Genomic DNA, 19,988 nt, shown 5'->3' with positions numbered 1-19,988 from the left:
TGTGTACAGCAATATATGACACTTGCCTTTGAAGAATGTCTGGACCAGGCCATCTAGTGAGTAATGACCCATGTTGTCAACCAGGTCACTGAGCCTGACTATCGAATGCATGCTTGTTGTAGACCCGTGAAGATTCAGCGTAGAATAGGTCTTCAGCAACCCTTGTAAGAGGCGACTAACGGGATCAGGTGGTTAGGCTCGCTGACTTGGTATGTCACTGATCCCAATTGTGTGAATCGATGCTAATGAAGTCAATCACTGGATTGTCTGGTCCAGACTCGATTATTTACAGACCGCCGTCATATAGCTGGAATATTGCTGAGTGCGGCGTTTAACAACAAACAAAGGAAAAGAAAGTATCACAGCACAAAACTGGACTCCTCACAATGAAAACAAGACTTCATCTGTTTTTGTATACATTTATTTTGGCAAAACAAACACCACATTTCGTTACTGATGATCAGTATGACAAAGGAAATCTGCAGCTGACTCGTACATCTTGTCATCATGCAGGATCTACTCACCAGTGTCCACAAGACGAAAAACACCAAACAAGCTCTAGAAGAATTAGGAATTGTTATTCCCGTGGACCCTAGATAATGTGGACGGTTGTTGCCATTAAGAGTCTGCTGAGCTAGGAAAATCTGGTATATTGATGACAAATGATTTTTTTGCAAATGTACGTATTTGGACAAATGGATTGATAGTAATGTACAAATTGTTTTACATGAACCCTGACTTCAAGTACAGATCGGTAAGTGTACATTGAATGTCCGTCACTTCCACTGTTACCCAAATGTTGCATTTATTTAATGATTTCCCAAAATATCTTTGCTGCAACAAATCCCCTGGCATGTCTGATCAACCACCCTGATTTCCACATATTGACCCCACCCCACTCAATTCCCACATATTGACCCACCCCACCCCACTCAATTCCCACATATTGACCCACCCCACCCCACTCAATTCCCCCGATTTCCACATATTGACCCACCCCACACCCATTTCCACATATCGACTCCACCCCACCCCACTTCCCCGATTTCCACATATTGACCCGACCCCACTCCATTTCCCCGATTTTCACGTATTGACCCAGCCCACCCTCGATTTCCATCCAAACCTATTTTCAGCCCGAATTTCAGCACCCTCAAACACATTTCCACCCCAATTTCTACCCCCTGAAATTTCCGCCCTTTAGGATATATGACTGATAACTGATAATCCGATGTGAGATCACAGGTATCATTCTTCTCAGAATTAAAACGTTACCATGGCAATACAAGTTCCCACAAGGTGTACGAGACAGTTGCAAGAGACAAACAGGGATGAGATTCCAACATCAGTATCTGAAAACAACCACACCTACAGGAAATACTCCTAAACATTTATGACGTCGCATGACTCGTGTTTTCAGATATGGAACTGTGATCCCTATGCCCCGCTAGAATGAACAACAAGATAGACACTTCAAAATATACCAACACAGGACAAATATAGCACATGGGCAAACTGCAGATCTAGTCTCAAAACACACTTCACAGACACATTCTCTCTCTCACAACTCCAAACAAACCAACAGTATGTTAAATAGGTGCGATTAGTCAATTTTAGAGCCACATAATATAAAATCTTGTTTGAGGATTGCTGCTGTTAGTTTCTATCTGTTTCGCAACAAAACATTTATGTAGCGGTATGAGCACTAAGCTCTGATTTTGATGAGATTGCAACTATTTAATATGTTTAAGGATATTTTTCCATGATTGGTCCTGAACTATTATTTCAGTCCAAAAACTGTTCTTACTGCTGAAGCATTTGTAATCTACAATTAACTACAGTCGTAGAGCTTAATGAGATAGCAACCATCGTTTGAAAAGTTAAAGGATATTTTTCCATGATTGGTCCTGAACTATTATTTCTTAACTACACATCCTGGGCCCCAGTCCATAAAGCTTTCGTACTGCTGCGGCATTCGTGAACCTACAATCGACTACAGTTACAATAGGTCGTAAGGCTGTGAATGCTCTGTGGACTGTGAGTCAGTATACCGATGAAGAAAATCTGTCACACACTTAATAAAACTAGCACACGCACGCACCAAACACACAAATCATGAATTTTAGAGATGGTTTTACTGTATACAGTGGCAGACAATTTCTTGCATAACTAACATACATGCACACACTCATACATACATCATTCTCACATACTTGGAACATATTGTGGAGACCTCTGCCTGTATAATGCTCCAGGAGACTCAGATGGTCCACAGTTTGCGGAGACTTTGAGATGCTTGGTGATATGGAATATACAGATGCAGTGGCTGACATCAACACAAAGCAACACTGTAACAACCTGGGACACGTGCTCATCATATCATGGACGACAATACATTTTCCAACAAATATTTAGATAAACATGGATTATTATTGGAGGTATTGTTACCCAGCATCAAGTGGATCTATGCATCTTTTTCATGTCTATCTCGAACGGCAGTGTGGAACAATGTGTTAATGCTGGACTTGAAATATTGAAATTTGTGGACCAGTTCCCCTCATAAAATCAAGGCTTACAGGCCCAGCTCTCATCACTAAACGCCCTCAAGGACAGTGTAGAGGAGGAACGATACACCAGTGCATCGTAAGTTTTCATGCGCTGTTATGATACTTGATACATTTTTTTTTCTGTATCGATACAAGATGATACACTCGCTAAACGACATTACTGCTCGTTTAACACCCCGCGCCACGGGCATTTTTGTCAGTCAAACATCGCAAAATGTGTTGCATTTAAGTTTCGTTTGAACCTGCTCTGAAATATTCATAGTCAAGACATTTCCACATGATCTGATGTAAATATGCATATCGCGATACATATCATATCGTGTCCTTTTGATTGTGATGTGATACGTATCATATGGTGACATTGCTGTATCGTTTCACCTCTAATGCAGCAATACAAGGAAACACATAGAAATACATGTTGTAGATTTACACCCCTCTTTCAGAAGCAGAATAAGACACAATTTTCCCATGACATCATCTGTCATTATATTAATGAAACTTCTGACATATCTCATTAAAATCTGATCTTTTACTCGGATCAGCAGACAGGTATCATATGATATTGAAGAAAAAGATCTGATATTAATGAGATTGTCATCGCTTCACATGGGTAGTTTACACAGTGCTTCATAAGTCTTACTTTCATGCACATTGCACCGTGACACGTGTCTACATCAATCACATCGTGAAGTTGACAGAGTTCACATTCTAGGATAATCAACAAATAGTTTTAGTGTCTATAAGCAACCCTACTACATAATCCTATACACATAATATCAATAGTGAGCTTCATAATCACTCTCGGCTGTCCAGTGTACTAATTCTCCATTCTACAATAAATACCCGGGACCCATTTGCCACAGTTTACAGGAAATGATGCTACAAATAGACGTCCAATCAAAATCAAATACACTGTTGTTCCATTATTGAAATTGACCAGTAAATGACTTGACTCTTGCGGTCTCAAATACAACCATAATATCTTGTAGACAAAAGACCTCCCTTCATCTGTCTTAGTACCCAGGAAACATCTCTTCCCGCTAAAGTTCCTGTATCACTTTTGATTCGATTTAAATGTACATCCAGGGCTCGCTAGGACAAGGGTGAGATTTTGAATGTAGGTTTATGACAAACCTCCCACGATTACAAGCTCAGGAGTGAGAGACTCCTGTGAGAGTGAGTGAGTTAGTGAGTGAGTATGGTTTTACGCCGCTTTTAGCAATATTCCAGCAATATCATGGCAGGGGACACCAGCTATGGGCTTCACACATTGTACCCATGTGGGGAATCGAACCCAGGTCTTCGTCGTGATGAGCAAATGCTTTAACCACTAGGCTACCCCACTGCCCCAAACTCATGTGTGAAGTTTGAGATAAGAGATGGTGTGTCACTTCCCAAACAAAACTATGGTGGCAAATGAGTGCAGGAAATATTTCACTATAGAATGGCTGTATTATACACTGAATCGTCAGGTAACACCCCTGTTCCTGGTACAAGATATATTCAGTTCAACACCAAGATGTTTGTACAACATATTAAGGCTGGTTAATGTCACTGGAGGACACAAATTTTGTGATGTCTTGATTTACATATTTGGAACTTTCAAATGGACTCCCACAGAAATAATTATCTCCAGCTCTAAAACCCTACTCTTTTAAGTTACCTTAGTTACGTTAACGTCTACAGGAATCATTTTTATACTAAATCTTTGTTAAATGGTGTACAGCTAATTAAGGACATTTTATTTTTATTTTTCATTTAATTCAAAACCATATTTTTGTAGGTTGAGATGAATAAAAAATGCAAAAAATCTCTTTTATTTGAAATATGTAGGGTGAGAAAATACTACTACTTCAAGGAACATTCTGCCTTTCATCTTTCTCTGAATAAGAAGAAAAAGTCCATTTTTTCCTGAAATTTGTTGACTCAAAAGTAAAAATAATTTTAAGTTTAATTTTAACATACATTTTCCGGGATCTGTAAAACACGTAATATAAACGGTAATGCATGATTAATCTTAGCCAGCTCTGAGCCTCATTGGATGGTTAAGTCAATGAGACTAGAGGTGGTCAGAAGGTGCAGCCATTGCTTGCACCAACAAGAAGCAATGTGCGGTGATATCACAACACTGTACACACAGAACATGACGTCTCTTCTACAAATAGTCACATGGCATAAAAATAGTAGATCATAGATGAATTAAATACAAAATGTGACATGATTAAAATCAACTGTACATAGAATTGGACTCCAAGTCTGATTCGTATATGAATACCACAAGTACATGATGGGTAAAAATCTAACATCTAATACATTCAGTCTTAGCTCCTCCAAACAACATGGAGTCTTTCCTGAAATGAACAGTTAAACAATATGTTTTTAAAGGTGTATAGCATGGACATATATTTATAGCCCTGTTAAAAATTATATATTGATGTTTTTTATTTCTAAACAAAGTAACAGAAAAATTATTTGAACAAACAGGCAAATTGATGGTAGCTTCAGTTTTCAAAATTCTTCATATGAACAATGTCATGTCTGACTTGAAGACAAACAGTTTGCAAATACACAAGCATGAGGATGGTTTTAATCCAAAGCGATGGAAAATGCAGCGTGAAATCTTCTCAACAGTTTGTCTCAAGATCATTTCTTCTAGAATGTCCTCCATGGGGCTTTGACGTGATAACATGCCTCTGGAGGGATGATCGTTTTGACATGCAATAAATAATTTAAATGGATGTCATTTCAACACTTCAGTCTGGTCTTGGATCGACATGCTGAACTTGTTCCCTGACACAACATTTTGAAGCAGCTTATCATGCTAACAAGGTCAAGGTCAGAATTCTCTGAATGTCAAGGTTATATAGTCTCCTTTGACCTCTAATGCCAAGTTGACAGTGACATGTTGCCCATTGCGTTCTCAGGTCAGTATGACTTTAACACACATAATAAGCTTGATGGATAACAGGCACTTTCAAAAGATAGATGTCTGAATGAAACATTATGAACTTAAGGCCAGTCACTAAGTAATTATGAAGGAATTTGTCTGACGTGGAATCTAATGCAGGATCACTAAGGGTTAATGGTACTTATAATCAAATGTGAATTTAATGGCAAAGTGAGGACATGAAGTCTAGTAAATGTTTTAAATACATGACAATGAAAATTATAATTCAACATAACTAGATGGGACTATGGACAACAGCAGAAAAGAGGTGACATCGGCTGTACTTGGTGGTCTGGCCAAGAATCAATTCCCAGGCAGGTCACAGTAAAGCAGGTGCCCTTTTCACAACAAATCCATCGTCAATACTTCACGAGTTTGTGTACACTACGTCCCTCCTCCCCCCCGTGAATATGTTTAAAAAGCAATGGGGACATTTACAACACATGGACGTCAGATGAGCCCTACTACAATGAGCAGCAATTAGTTTCAACCCACTCCACCATTGCTTGACATTCAAACAATGTGGGGAACAGGCAGCCACACTGTCAAGCAAGAAATATGAAATTTCATGGCTCGATTGTAGTGCCATCATCGGCTATCCCGAGTTATGCCCTTCTATTTCCCTCCTAATCAGATTCCATTTTCATATCACTTGGATTTGCTTCAAACAAAAAGGTTTGTGGGTTAACATAGGAGTTACACTGCATATCCACTGTACGTCATCACAGCGGGGGGAGAAGTGTAGCACACAAACCCTGTAAGGCATTCATGATGCATCTGAACTGTATTCAACCTAATTAGCGCCCTGTGCATGAAGTAATGGGTCGGTAGAAACATGCTACGGTCTTGCTGCATGACAGTTCACATTGAGCTTATAAGAGCAGAGCGCTAAATGTGTCAACTACGGCAAATGATTCTCACAAAAGTTCTACGGTGGCAGGCTTTCTTCTGTTTTCCCAGACGTTCCCCTTTATTATGTAACTAACACTAGAAATCACCTAGAAAGGTTTTCTCAAAGCTTCACAAATTTCATTCACAACCCATATAGGTTTAGAACACGATAGGATTAATATCTCTACCAATAATGGAACCTATTGAAATATTTTTAACAATTTGTTCTGTTGCACGAACTTCAACGTAATCGGAACAGGCTGATTGAAGAAATGGTTGGTAGATGTTTGAATGGTTTGATTTGGTTATTTCGGTATTGACTGGCCTTGCAATGGTCTTGAGTCTCTTCAAAGTGCCCTGTTAATTATCAAACGCGGAGAATCTCCAAACAGTTATTGTAACAAATAGCGATCCAGTCAGGCTGTGTTGAGGACCACTGAATCTGGTTGATCTCCCCTGATGATGTGTACGCTAGGATTGGGTCCTCGATGGCGCGCGGCATCTGCTGAATGTCCCATATTAGGGCTTGGTGATCATCAGCTGAAACAAAATAGTTTCAAACATTTAAAAGTTGACCAACAAATATTATTTGATCATGATTTTTTATTTCAAATAAATACCTAGTCCTATTGTGGAAGTCACAGCTACATATTTTCTTCAAACCATGATTGACAGAGTGAGTATTTTGTAAACTGCTTTTAACAATATTCCAGCTTCTCAGACAGTATCCATGATGGGAATCGAACCTGGAATTTCTGTGTGAGGAGGCAACGCTGTCACCAGTAGACTAACTAACTGCCCTTAAAGTTTCACGAACCCTATATGTGTAATGACAAACATAATTAACACCGCTGCCTTAATTCTGCGGCTAACATCTTCCCGAGCAAGGGGAGATAAGCCAGCCAAAATGTAACTCCGGAATTTGAGCCTTGTTTGGCAAAGATGGAAACTGGACTTCTACAGTCAGTGATCTCCCTTGCCTTGGGAGGATGGTGGCTAATCACAGTTGTTGAAAATGATTGAAATCAAGCCTGGTATGACATGGCTTACCAGCGGTACAGATGTGACAGGAGGAATGTGGCGCCCAGGCAATACCGTTGACACATGCACGGTGGTTGTTGAGTCGAGCGACCGGGGTGCAGGGGACGCGCACGTCCAGGATGATCACCTGCAATATGAACACAAGGTCACCTGATTACCAAACAGAAGACAAATAGCACCGAGTAACACTGGGTTAACACATACACAGTAAGGCCATATTAAATTAATTGCTATAGATTATCATCCACCTGTTTTTCAAAAGTGGGGAGGGAGGCTTTCCATTTTGTATTTTCTATTAAAGTGGTCAAGCTAAAGACTGGACACCTTGGTTTGAACATTAGATGACTGAAATAACAAAGATAAAGAGTAAACATTGGTTTCAATAGTAGCAGTCGGATGTCAAACCAATGTCTTCCCTTCCCCAACTTGTACAGTACTCATGTGTCTATGAATTTATCCTCAATTGACATTAACTTGTCAAATCTCTCACAAGCAAATTCGTTGACGACTTCCACAAGAGTCAAAGATTCTGGCAATGGTGAGGTGAGGTGAAACAACAAGAACCATCTTTGAACGTCTTTGGGTATGACGCGGCCAGGATCGAACCCCAGACCTTCCCCTCCCTGGGTGGATGCTCTACCACTAGACCATGGAGGCGGTCCTCTGGCAAAGGACAGGCATATCAGTCTTAAATGGTTTGCACACCCTCTTGTATTTTGCAAAATAGGGAGCACCATCTTGACAGCTGACAGCAAGCAGACGAAAGGCAGGCACACACCGGGAGTCGGCTGTAGGCCAGTTGAAGCACGAAATGTTTGACAGCTGAGTGCTCGGTCAAACAAAATTAATTTGTAGGGGGTTGGTTAAGTCATGAGTCAGAGAGGGATGATAATCTAGCAATTAAATTATTATGGCCTAACACATAGTACACATACACACAATAAATACAAACAGTGAACACACAGAGTGAGTTGAGACAAAAACACAAACAATGACTCATACAGTACATCCACAAACAGTAAACACACACACACAAGTGATCAAGTAACTGATGACGTGAAAATGAGTACCTCGAAAGCATCCATGGCCATGGTAGCGAGATAGTTGGGGTCCTGCTTGTTCCAGGCGAGGCGCAGCAGGGGCACATGCTGAGGGTCTTCGTAGATGATAGTGGAGTGTTCGAGGTGGCGGAGGTCGAACATACGCACGGAGCCATCAGCACCTGAACAAAGGTTCTCCTTAATACAACTTCATCATCAAAACTTCATGTCATGGCACTACTCACCAACACTGATGTCTCCACCCCCTCCAGTCCTAATTACCAACACTGGTGTCCCCACCCCCTACTTACCAACATTGATAAACGTATCCCCACCTCCTACCGCCCTACTTACCAACATTGATAAACGTATCCCCACCTCCTACCGCCCTACTTACCAACATTGATAAACGTATCCCCACCCCCTAAGGCCCTACTCACCAACACTTGCGTCTCCAGCCCCTCCAGCCCTACTCACTAACACTGACAAACGTATCCCCACCCCTTCCAGCCCTACTCACCAACACTTGCGTCTCCACCCCCTCCAGCCCTACTCACCAACACTGGCGTCCCCACCCCCTCCGGCCCTACTTACCAACATTGATAAACGTATCCCCACCCCCTAAGGCCCTACTCACCAACACTTGCGTCTCCACCCCCTCCAGCCCTACTCACCAACACTTGCGTCTCCACCCCCTCCAACCCTACTCACTAACACTGATAAACGTATCCCCACCCCTTCCAGCCCTACTCACCAACACTGGCGTCCCCACCCCCTACGGCCCTACTCACCAACATTGACAAACGTATCCCCACCCCTTAAGGCCCTACTCACCAACATTGACAAACGTATCCCCACCCCCTACGGCCCTACTCACAAACACTGGCGTCCCCACCCCCTACTCACCAATAATGACAAACGTATCTCCACCCCCTCCAGCCCTACTCACCAACACTGGCGTCCCCACCCCCTATGGCCCTACTCACCAATAATGACAAACGTATCTCCACCCCCTCCAGCCCTACTCACCAACACTGGCGTCCCCACCCCCTATGGCCCTACTCACCAATAATGACAAACGTATCTCCACCCCCTCCAGCCCTACTCACCAACACTGGCGCCCCCACCCCTTCCGGCCCTACTCACCAACACTGACAAACGTATCCCCACCCCCCCAAGCCCTACTCAACAACACTGACAAACATATCCCCACCCCTTCCGGCCCTACTCATCAACACTGGCAAACATGTCCCTGCCGCCTCCGGCCCTAGTCACCAACACTGGCGTCCCCACCCCCTACGGCCCTACTCACCAACACTGGCGTCCCCACCCCCTCCAGTCCTACTCACCAACACTGGCGTCCCCACCCCCTCCGGCCCTACTCACCAACACTGGCATCCCCACCCCCTACGGCCCCACTCACCAACACTGGCATCCCCACCCCCTATGGGCCTACTTACCAACACTGGCGTGTCCCCAACCCTTAAAGTTCTACTCACCAACATTGGTGTTCCCACCCCCTCCGGCCCCTCTCACTAACACATGCAAACATGTCCCCACCCCCTCCAGCCCTATTCACCAACACTGGCATCCCCACCCCCTCCAGCCCTGTTCACCAACACTGGCATCCCCACCCCCTACGGCCCTACTCACGAACACTGGTGCCCCCCCCCCCCCCCTTCCGGCCCCACTCACTAACACTGGCAAACGTATCCCAAACCCGCTCCAGCCCTACTCACCAACACTGGCAAACATGTCCCTGCCGCCTCCGGCCCGGCTGAAGGCGATGTCGTACACCTCCTTGTCGTGGGCTATCAGCTGTGTCTTGACATGCCCGGACACCATGTTGACCCTGCCGAGCACCTGGCCAGTCTGTCAGCAAAACAGTATCATTACCACCTGCACAGACAGGTCACTTCTAACATTAACACTCACCTGTATACATGGACATCACCTACAAACCCCCAGTGCCGGCTCCCTATTGTTCATCCAGTCGGGTTGAATCTCATAAACAGTGATGTTATAATATCCTGGGGATTTTATTCATAAAACATATGAAAGTTTCTCGCAAGAAATTTATTTTGGATTTTCACACAAAGTAATGAAATTTTTGTATTTTGTATTTTATATTCCAGAGGATCACCACTAGGCTGCAGAGGCGCTGATAAATCACAATGCTTTCGAGAAATTCTTTTTGAAGTACCATATGCCAACAACACATATTTTACACCCATTTCCAAAGGTTCATGGAAAGTATGTTTGAAACATAAAAATGTTGATAAATGTTGTTTCAAGTTTCCTTTTTTGGTTCAAAAGTAAGCGCCATACTTTACACTGCCAACTGTAATGGTCAGTGTGCCAGGTATTTGGCTATCCTGTCTATGAAAAAGGTTGCCTACACTCCACAGGTAAGAGGACATACAAGTATCGGGATATGTATAGAATCATGAACAAGGTATTGTGTGATATGTATGGGATCGCACAGTTAGTGTATCGCCCCAGCCCTAGTTATTATCCTTCCCGCATCTGAGGTGTTGTCCCTTAGATGCTGGCACAGTGTTGTGTTCTTTGATGCTATACAGAGAGAAGACAATGTAGAACAATATGTCACCTCGAGACCCCAGATTGTGCAGGTTGTATCAATACTTGAGGTCCCCAGAAGATTGGGATCAACTTCATTCCAGTCGAAGGAGGTCAAGGGAGCACAAAAATCAGAATTTTTATTCTGAAAAGAAAAAAATTGACATTCATAAAAATCAAAATCAAAATCATACTTACTCTGGAATGGTCATAGAATATCCTCTAAATGACTTAACCTGCTTTCATCAAGGCTACCTACTCCAGCAGAGTTTCTGGTGGGTTTTATATCCTCAGGGCATTGGGAATAGCAACACAAATAAAAACAAGACATCACTAAATTTGTCAGTCAGTTTCGGGTCCATTACAATTATTCTGATTTTGACCCTTCACCACCACACCAATGTCTTATACACAATATATGTTGACAGTACCGTGTCACGCTTTAAGACGATCGTCTTGTTCTTGAATATCAGCGTCAGTGGGACGTTGACGCCACTTTAGTTTTAGGCCCTTCAGATGCCAAGATAACACAGACCGGTAAAACTGCCCCCCAACAAAAGTGATCAATGGTGAATCTTTATGTGTCTCATTGATGTTTATGTTTAGACGGAAATCCCTGCATGTTATTTAACTTTCATAATACATCCACGATTATTTCTTGTCATCCATCACAACATTATGGCTAACTGACAGAACTGTAAACTTTATCATTAAATTGTATGTTCATAATACTTATCCTATCTCACACTATGAATTTCTCCTTCTTTCCATGCTATGTGGAGGCGTGCTGGAACAAAGTTTCCAGCTTCGAAGTCAATTCCCCCAAATGCACCCCAGCATCACCATGGTCACAACCCAAACAAATGGGTCATAGGCTCTAATCGTTCTGCCATATCATTCTCTTTCTTAGAACTGACAGGCTAGGGATGGGATAAGTAATTAATGCACAATTTTTTAAACCTATCCTGTCTCACACTATGCTTTTAACCCACGGCTGAACAGATCCCCTAAGTAGACTACAAGCACACGAGGAAGGTGGTGCTGAACAGTGAGGGAGTGAATATTGTTTTAAGCCACTTTTAGCAATATTCCAGCAATATCACAGCGGGGGACACCAGAAATGGGCTTCACACATTGTCGGGAATCAAAATTTGGTGTTCGGCGTGATGAGCTAATGCATTCACTGTAGAGGAGGTGCCGTCTCTGCCAAAACTGTACATATGTCTGTAGTTGTAGGTTGAGCAAATATTGGCATAGTAACCAGTGAGAGGGGACAACTTAGTATTAGCTGGAATATTTCCGTGTAGAAATCTGTCCGATACAACGTCTTCATCAACTGATAACACATGAGGTTGAATTACTACTGCCACTAAGATGGTCAATTCTTAAAACGATGATCCTTTGAATGATGAAGGTCTGTAGACGAGGTGCAAGATCGTTCCCAGGTCTTCCGCCCCGTTGTAAAAGTTGAACATACTACATTGATCCCTGTTGATGTTGAATTGGTTGGAGTCATTTTAGACTGTGGTTTGTGATGGGGCGTCCTGGTCATCAAGAACTTGAGTGAGTGAGTATGGTTTTAAGCCGCTTTTAACAATATTCAACTTGATGCTGAGCGGGAGATGAGAGGCGATTCTCGGCAAACGGATGGGGAGCGTTAGGAGGGTTGACAGTAGAGTTAGTAGTAGTTGGCATCAGTAATCTGTCCTCAGCCATGACTGAGCGGACGTCTGTGACAGCAGGCCACACGCTGTACCCATGTGGGGAGATGAACCTGGGCCTTCACTCGGCTCCACCCCCAACCACATTGGATCCAAAGAAGGAGTAATGCATAGTGTGAGATAGGAAAAGTTTAAAAATTGTATATGACAGGGGTCAGATAATGCTTACCACTCAAAAGGTTACCACATTTCTAACCGACACATGGACCAAAAGCACTTCAACTTACTGTCCAAGCCATATTTTACAGGGTTTCGAAATTGACATAAGTCTGCTAGTCTGTGACAAGTACAATTCAGCAAGGACTAGTGAGATCTCCTTGTGGGCTACCACTTTACCATGAGGAAGATGGCAACTTTATAGCATATCATTTCAAAACTTAATTTCTAACAGGTCAACATGCAGTAGATACCAGAGAAAGGAACTGTTGATCCTGTGTGACTAATACGGAGAAGGTATCCAACTCACATTATTGAGCAGACACTCCAGCCTCGTCTCTGTGTCACCAACTCTCCACACACGCAGATAGTCACCACTGGTAGCCAGTAGGTCCGGGAAAACTCCTTTCTGTTGACCAAATAAGTATCTGTTACCATGGAAACCAAGTATCCTACACACATTAAATCATGAGATTAGAGACAATTATAATATTTGAAAGCTCCAGCTAACATTAAGGGTTCCAGATGAAATGTCCAGTCATCAAATACTCAACAAAACCCATTAACACTGAAAACACAAAATGTTTATCTCATAAATACTTTTGTACTGTAAATGTTTAAAATATGCAACAGTGATCCACATCAGGTGTCTTCTGCAACTGGGTGTACAACTCACTGTGTCGGGAATCCACATCAGTTTGGTCGTCGGATATGGGTGGTCAAATGTGCTTTTGGATGAGAAGTCAGAAGTTTCTTCATCAAGAGATACAATCTGGACCTGGAGAAATATTAAATATTTCATTATGTTCATGCTTTGATGATATGTTCATGGCATGATGATTAACAATTATTTCATCCAGCAATCAATTATATGAGCTTGAGATGTAGTTTGACAGTAAATTCAATGCAATAACAATATCATTAACATAAATAGGGAAGAAAAGCCTACTTCTCTCTAGTAAAGGTAGTAATGTTTAATATCTTAAGCAAAGTATATAAGTTTTATGCCTTTTGATCATGTTCTTAGTTAAACAAAAATTATCCTGTGTATTCGCAACCTAAAACATTATCATGAATATCAAGATTATGAAAACAAGAATTGTCATGATTGGGAAATCAGGAAATTTTCAATTTGTGATATTTTCTGACATTTGGGGATAAAAATTGGCTACACATCTTACTAAATCCTTGTTGCCCAGTCTATGTGCACTACTGCACAAGGGCAGGTTCTGTCTTCACATGCTCACAGGAAAGACACATACCTTATTGTTGTATTCTTCAACAAAACTGCCCAGGGCAAGTCTGAATCTCTTGTCTGGTCGAATACTCCAGTTCATGCTGTAGACTGTCCATGGTGCCTCATATTTGTAGATCTCCTTTCGTTTGGGCGCCCCTGGTGCCGACGGAATGCTCACCAGTTTATTCATTTTCTACTGTATACCCAACCCTGCAAAGATGAGCAGAAAGATGCAGATAGCAATTTCTAAATTTATGATGTTTTCATGATTTAGTCAACATGATCAACTTTTAACATGCTTGATAGACATTCTTCACTACATATACTCCATGTACATGTAAACATAGCTCTTTCATATTACTACAGCTAATCGATATGAAAGAATCTGGTGTTCTTTAACTTCTTTTGAGCACAATCTCATTACAAACAATTTGTCACATGAGCATCCTTCAATGTCACAAGTTATACCTCATTGGAAATAAACAATGTTTTTGGCCATGTGTGGGAGAATTAGAAAATAGACTGTCTTATCAGAAACAAATCATTACAATAATCAGATCAAACCGAGCCCAAAGTGTACATTCATCTAATAACTTCAATGATTTGCCGTCTGTGAATCGTGCGCTATTTTATCGTGAGGTCTTGAAACATGCTCTGCAGGCGCTTGTTTCTACTTTTAAAATGTCACCAGCTCCGTTTGTTTACAAATGAAATTTGGACAATTATTACCCAAATCCACCTATTATAATAAACATATAATACATTAATAACAGTAACGTAAAATCAATGATGGAATGGTGGTCTATTTTGCAAATTACAGTGGTGAGAAAACAAGTAATGGATTATTTACCAAGACACTGTCAATAAATTTCCCGCATCTAACAAAAACAATATGGCGAACCCATAAACGAGCCAGTTTGCGGTAAAAGTACGACAACGAGCTTCTCAATGCATTGTCGCGTACAGTTGAAATTCGCTTGTTGTGCTCATAAATAGTACATCGTTTAAATTGGAAACCATAATTCGGATTTTTTTAGAAATGAATGAATAAATTATTTACGACAACCGCAAGTCAAACGTGTAGCATCGCGCGAGATGATGTCGATTTCAGCGGGAAAACAAAGTATTCCGATGCCCTAGTTTGTTTGTAAATAACTTCAGCATAATGAGTGACACCGAAGAAAAACCTGCAATGGAAGTCAAACCAGAAGATGTTTTTAAAAATGTCACATACTACCTTGTTGGAGACATACATGAGAACGTAAGAATGCTCAAGTCCCGTTCACATTTCGCAACAAAGACTGAACAAGTGTCAATCTTGACAGCACAGCACGCATTTTGTTGATGCATTAAATGTGTATTTCACTGGTCGAATAATATATGTAGATTTCGCGTTTATATACATTTTAATTTATGCAATACTCCCTCCCCCTTTGTAGCCGTCTGGTAAAATCAAACCATATACCCAGCTGAAGCAAGACACCGGTGTGGCAATGGTTTCACAGCTTGACTTATGGTTTCGTTCACCTACCTACATTGTAATAAGATTGTTGACAGGAATATATACCGACCTATGTACCTGTCAGTTAATAAAATAATGGAGTGAACCAGTCTAAAACCTAAAGATCCGAGGTATTTCATATAGCTTGCTATGAAAGGGCAAATTCCAAAGATGAGATTTCTACCATCTCAATACACTCTGCCTTTGATATCGTTTTTACAATAACAACCTGTAGTATGCTCAGAAATGACATTGGACAGTTGGAAATATCTTACAAATCAAAACTGCCATGATTGTCACCTTTTGACAACTCTCATATTTTCACCATGTTAACCAGAAGAGGCCCGTGACTGGATACTTAAGCATATGTTCTATATTTTCTAAAGAGCTGGTAATTTCATTTTAAACCATTAATAAATTGAGTTTCTCTCATTAGAATGTTTGGTTTCTTACCCAAGTTATTTTCCTCTATGGCTGCCAGGTGGTGAAGCAGCTGGATGATGGTGGTGCCAAACTGGACAGTTACCTCAGTGAGATGGTCAGTCATGTCATCGCTGATGACATTGAAGCCGATGAATGTGCTGAAGCGAAAGACTTGTTTGAGCTTCCCATTGTATCTGTGAGTATCTACGCAAGGCTTGAGTTATTTCGGCAGCTCCCAAAACTTAATCGACATTTTTACTTTTTGTCACATAGGACTGCATAAATAGTTGAGATATGTGTTTTCTAGTTCATTCCGCCATGGATGGCATAGTGGTGAGGAGCTAATTCATTGTGCCACAACTGAATGTGCAGAGTTGTGTCCCTTAGATTGTTTGTAAGTATGGTGTTGTTCTGTCAGCACCTGTGGACTTCTCTGGAGTGGAGAGGGTGTTCCCATTTGGACATCTTGTACCCAGTCCATGTCACTATTGCAGTGTCCAACCCAGGCCGCACGATTGCGTGATTCACGCTAAAAAAAATCAAATCGCCCCTCATAAAAAAATCAAAGCACGATCTGTCGCGCACAGTAATTTCTTGTACAGTCACTTACTTTATCAGTTGTTTATCCCTACCTTTAGATTCAATACTCACTATATCTTTAATCAATTAACGAAATTACACAATATGAATCGCCGACTGTCATGCAGACGATCTTTTGAATAGTGAATGACAATGTCGCGCAAAAACAAAAGAATTACAGACTTTTTTAATCAAAATAGAAAAAAGCACAAAGCATTGTTATTCATTTCAGTTCTTTATTCTGATCTGTTACACTTTTACATGATGATGTTCCAGTACATAATACAAAATAAGACATTTTTGAAGAAAGCAATTATCCCCTCTACTTTTTCAAAATCCCTCCTATTTTCTACATGATGGGGGAACAAGTACCCTCTTGATTTTCAATTCTGGGTTGGACACTGCTATTGTGAATGTAGTTTGTTTAGGAACAACAAACACTGAGAGTGCTTGTGACCTACAGCTCCTGGGAATTTCCTTCCATTATGCTGAAACATCTTTTTTATTGTTTGTTATTTAACGCCACACTCAGCTATATTCCAGCTATATGACAGCAATCTGTAAATAAACGAGTCTGGGCCAGACAATCCAGTGATTGACATTATGAGCAGTGATATACACATTTGGGATACAATGACATGCATCAACCAAGTCAGCGAGTCTAACCACCCGATCCCATTAGTCGCCTTTTACGGCAAGCATGGGTTGCTAAAGACTTATTCTACCCCCGATCTTCACAGGTTAATAATTTCCTAAACAAACAAAGTGTTTGGTTAAACCCAAAGTGGCATTAAACCCAACTCAAAGTGGCATAAAACCCAACTCAAAGTAGCATTAAACCCAACTCAGTTTGGCAGATAGTAATCTCTATGTCTTTACAGACAAGATGTATACTCACCGTCAAAAGATACGCGAGTACGATACGTGGTAGTTATAGAAGTAATATGAAGAATAATTGATATTCTGAAGATATTAGATTGGTTCGGTGCACAAACGAACATACTGTTATGTTGTGTGAAACGACGCTCACAAGCGCATCACATGTGATGTCATAGATCCGTGACTCCAGATGCACCATTTGTGTCGTTCAGGATTAGTTGTAAAGTTTGGAAATCACGTGCAACATATCATGATAAGAATAAATACACTCTGTGGTAACACTTGACTGATTGTTAGTTTTGTCATTAAGTAGTTCACGCTGGAAACATGTCTTCTTAACGTACAACATTCTCTTTATGTTTCTATAGTTCACGTTTCTTTTGGCGGTGAGTATATTATGATGTTGAGCCTTGACTTGGAACACTTTCTTTCAGTGAGTGACAATACTGACAATGACATTGAGTTAGACTTATACCTTGTTCATTCTGGCTTCCATGTTTGCCCCCCACTTCCCAACATGGCTGTGACCAGGAAAACAAGGACAGCAGTTTCAACTTTCTTCTGTATGTTTTGTTTCAGAGCGCCTGGGTTGGACTCTCTGTTAAATGCAAGAAGCAGCTACCGTATCCTTCACCCTCATTTACAAGTCGTCCATTTTGATTGGGGATTATCAGAATGTGTTTGTATGTAATAGTGTCAGCACAAGGATATCATGTGGTGTATGTAAAAGTGTCAGCACAAGGATATCATGTGGTGTATGTAAAAGTGTCAGCACAAGGATATCATGTGGTGTATGTAAAAGTGTTAGCACAAGGATATCATGTGGTGTATGTAAAAGTGTCAGCACAAGGATATCATGTGGTGTATGTAAAAGTGTTAGCACAAGGATATCATGTGGTGTATGTAAAAGTGTTAGCACAAGGATATCGTGTGGTGTATGTAAAAGTGTTAGCACAAGGATATCATGTGTATGTAAAAGTGTCAGCACAAGGATATCATGTGGTGTATGTATAAGTGTTAGCAGAAGGATATCATGTGGTGTATGTAAAAGTGTCAGCACAAGGATATCATGTGGTGTATGTAAAAGTGTCAGCACAAGGATATCATGTGTATGTAAAAGTGTCAGCACAAGGATATCATGTGGTGTATGTAAAAGTGTCAGCACAAGGATATCATGTGGTGTATGTAAAAGTGTCAGCACAAGGATATCATGTGGTGTATGTAAAAGTGTTAGCACCTGGATATCATGTGGTGTATGTAAAAGTGTTAGCACAGGGATATCATGTGTATGTAAAAGTGTCAGCACAAGGATATCATGTGGTGTATGTAAAAGTGTTAGCACAAGGATATCATGTGGTGTATGTAAAAGTGTCAGCACAAGGATATCATGTGGTGTATGTAAAAGTGTTAGCACCTGGATATCATGTGATGTATGTAAAAGTGTTAGCACCTGGATATCATGTGGTGTATGTAAAAGTGTTAGCACCTGGATATCATGTGGTGTATGTAAAAGTGTTAGCACAAGGATATCATGTGGTGTATGTAAAAGTGTCAGCATAAGGATATCGTGTGGTGTTTGTAAAAGTATCAGCACAAGGATATCATGTGGTGTATGTAAAAGTGTTAGCACAAGGAATCATGTGGTGTGTGTAAAAGTGTCAGCACAAGGATATCATGTGGTGTATGTAAAAGTGTCAGCACAAGGATATCATGTGGTGTATGTAAAAGTGTCAGCACAAGGATATCATGTGGTGTATGTAAAAGTGTCAGCACAAGGATATCATGTGGTGTATGTAAAAGTGTCAGCACAAGGATATCATGTGGTGTATGTAAAAGTGTCAGCACAAGGATATCATGTGGTGTATGTAAAAGTGTCAGCACAAGGATATCATGTGTATGTAAAAGTGTCAGCACCTGGATATCATGTGGTGTATGTAAAAGTGTTAGCACAAGGATATCATGTGGTGTATGTAAAAGTGTCAGCTTAAGGATATCGTGTGGTGTATGTAAAAGTGTCAGCACAAGGATATCATGTGGTGTATGTAAAAGTGTTAGCACAAGGATATCATGTGGTGTATGTAAAAGTGTCAGCACAAGGATATCATTTGGTGTATGTAAAAGTGTCAGCACAAGGATATCATGTGGTGTATGTAAAAGTGTCAGCACAAGGATATCATGTGTATGTAAAAGTGTCAGCACAAGGATATCATGTGGTGTATGTAAAAGTGTCAGCACAAGGATATCATGTGGTGTATGTAAAAGTGTCAGCACAAGGATATCATGTGGTGTATGTAAAAGTGTCAGCACCTGGATATCATGTGGTGTATGTAAAAGTGTCAGCACAAGGATATCATGTGGTGTATGTAAAAGTGTCAGCACAAGGATATCATGTGGTGTATGTAAAAGTGTCAGCACCTGGATATCAT

The 19,988-nt window shown here is 41.1% G+C and overlaps 2 protein-coding genes across 3 annotated transcripts in view; one reads left to right on the top strand and one right to left on the bottom strand.

The window, feature by feature from the left end:
• Positions 1-1,034: 1,034 nt before the first annotated feature.
• LOC139462162 (DDB1- and CUL4-associated factor 7) lies at positions 1,035-15,090 on the bottom strand. Of its 2 annotated transcripts, XR_011653014.1 has the most exons (10): positions 15,031-15,090; positions 14,206-14,390; positions 13,620-13,721; positions 13,254-13,352; positions 11,098-11,211; positions 10,226-10,358; positions 8,517-8,668; positions 7,456-7,573; positions 2,774-6,945; positions 1,035-2,730 (listed from the first exon to the last, which is right to left on the bottom strand). XR_011653014.1 is itself a non-coding variant. In XM_071243693.1 (9 exons), the coding sequence occupies exons 2-9, from the start codon at positions 14,368-14,370 to the stop codon at positions 6,773-6,775; spliced, it is 1,056 nt and encodes a 351-aa protein (XP_071099794.1). In that variant the 5' UTR covers positions 14,371-14,390; positions 15,031-15,090; the 3' UTR covers positions 1,035-6,772. The 2 variants fall into 2 exon arrangements, 1 of the variants encoding a protein (XP_071099794.1); XM_071243693.1 differs by having other exon boundaries at positions 1,035-6,945.
• Positions 15,091-15,281: 191 nt separating this feature from the next.
• LOC139462161 (PAX-interacting protein 1-like) overlaps positions 15,282-19,988 on the top strand; it is a 30,717-nt gene continuing 26,010 nt past the window's right edge. Inside the window, exons 1-3 of the mRNA XM_071243691.1 lie at positions 15,282-15,441; positions 16,163-16,300; positions 18,142-18,185. Of these exons, the coding sequence (XP_071099792.1) occupies positions 15,346-15,441; positions 16,163-16,300; positions 18,142-18,185 (278 nt within the window). The 5' untranslated portion in view covers positions 15,282-15,345. The remainder of the gene's footprint in view (positions 15,442-16,162; positions 16,301-18,141; positions 18,186-19,988) is intronic.

This window comes from Haliotis cracherodii, unplaced genomic scaffold (genome assembly GCF_022045235.1).
Source record: "Haliotis cracherodii isolate W230 unplaced genomic scaffold, xgHalCrac1.p SCAF_15, whole genome shotgun sequence".
NCBI classification, from domain to species: Eukaryota; Metazoa; Mollusca; class Gastropoda; order Lepetellida; family Haliotidae; genus Haliotis; species Haliotis cracherodii.
Note: the sequence above shows the minus strand (reverse complement) of the source record. Positions and strands in the feature narration are given on the sequence as shown.

Coding starts and splice junctions, on each gene's coding strand:
- LOC139462162 (XM_071243693.1), bottom strand. CDS start 14,370: ATGAATAAACTGGTGAGCATTCCGTCGGCACCAGGGGCGCCCAAACGA. Junction 13,353..13,619: donor TGATGTGGATTCCCGACACA/GTGAGTTGTACA, acceptor TTTGGTCAACAG/AAAGGAGTTTTCCCGGACCT. Junction 11,212..13,253: donor TGGAGTGTCTGCTCAATAAT/GTGAGTTGGATA, acceptor TTTTCTTTTCAG/AATAAAAATTCTGATTTTTG.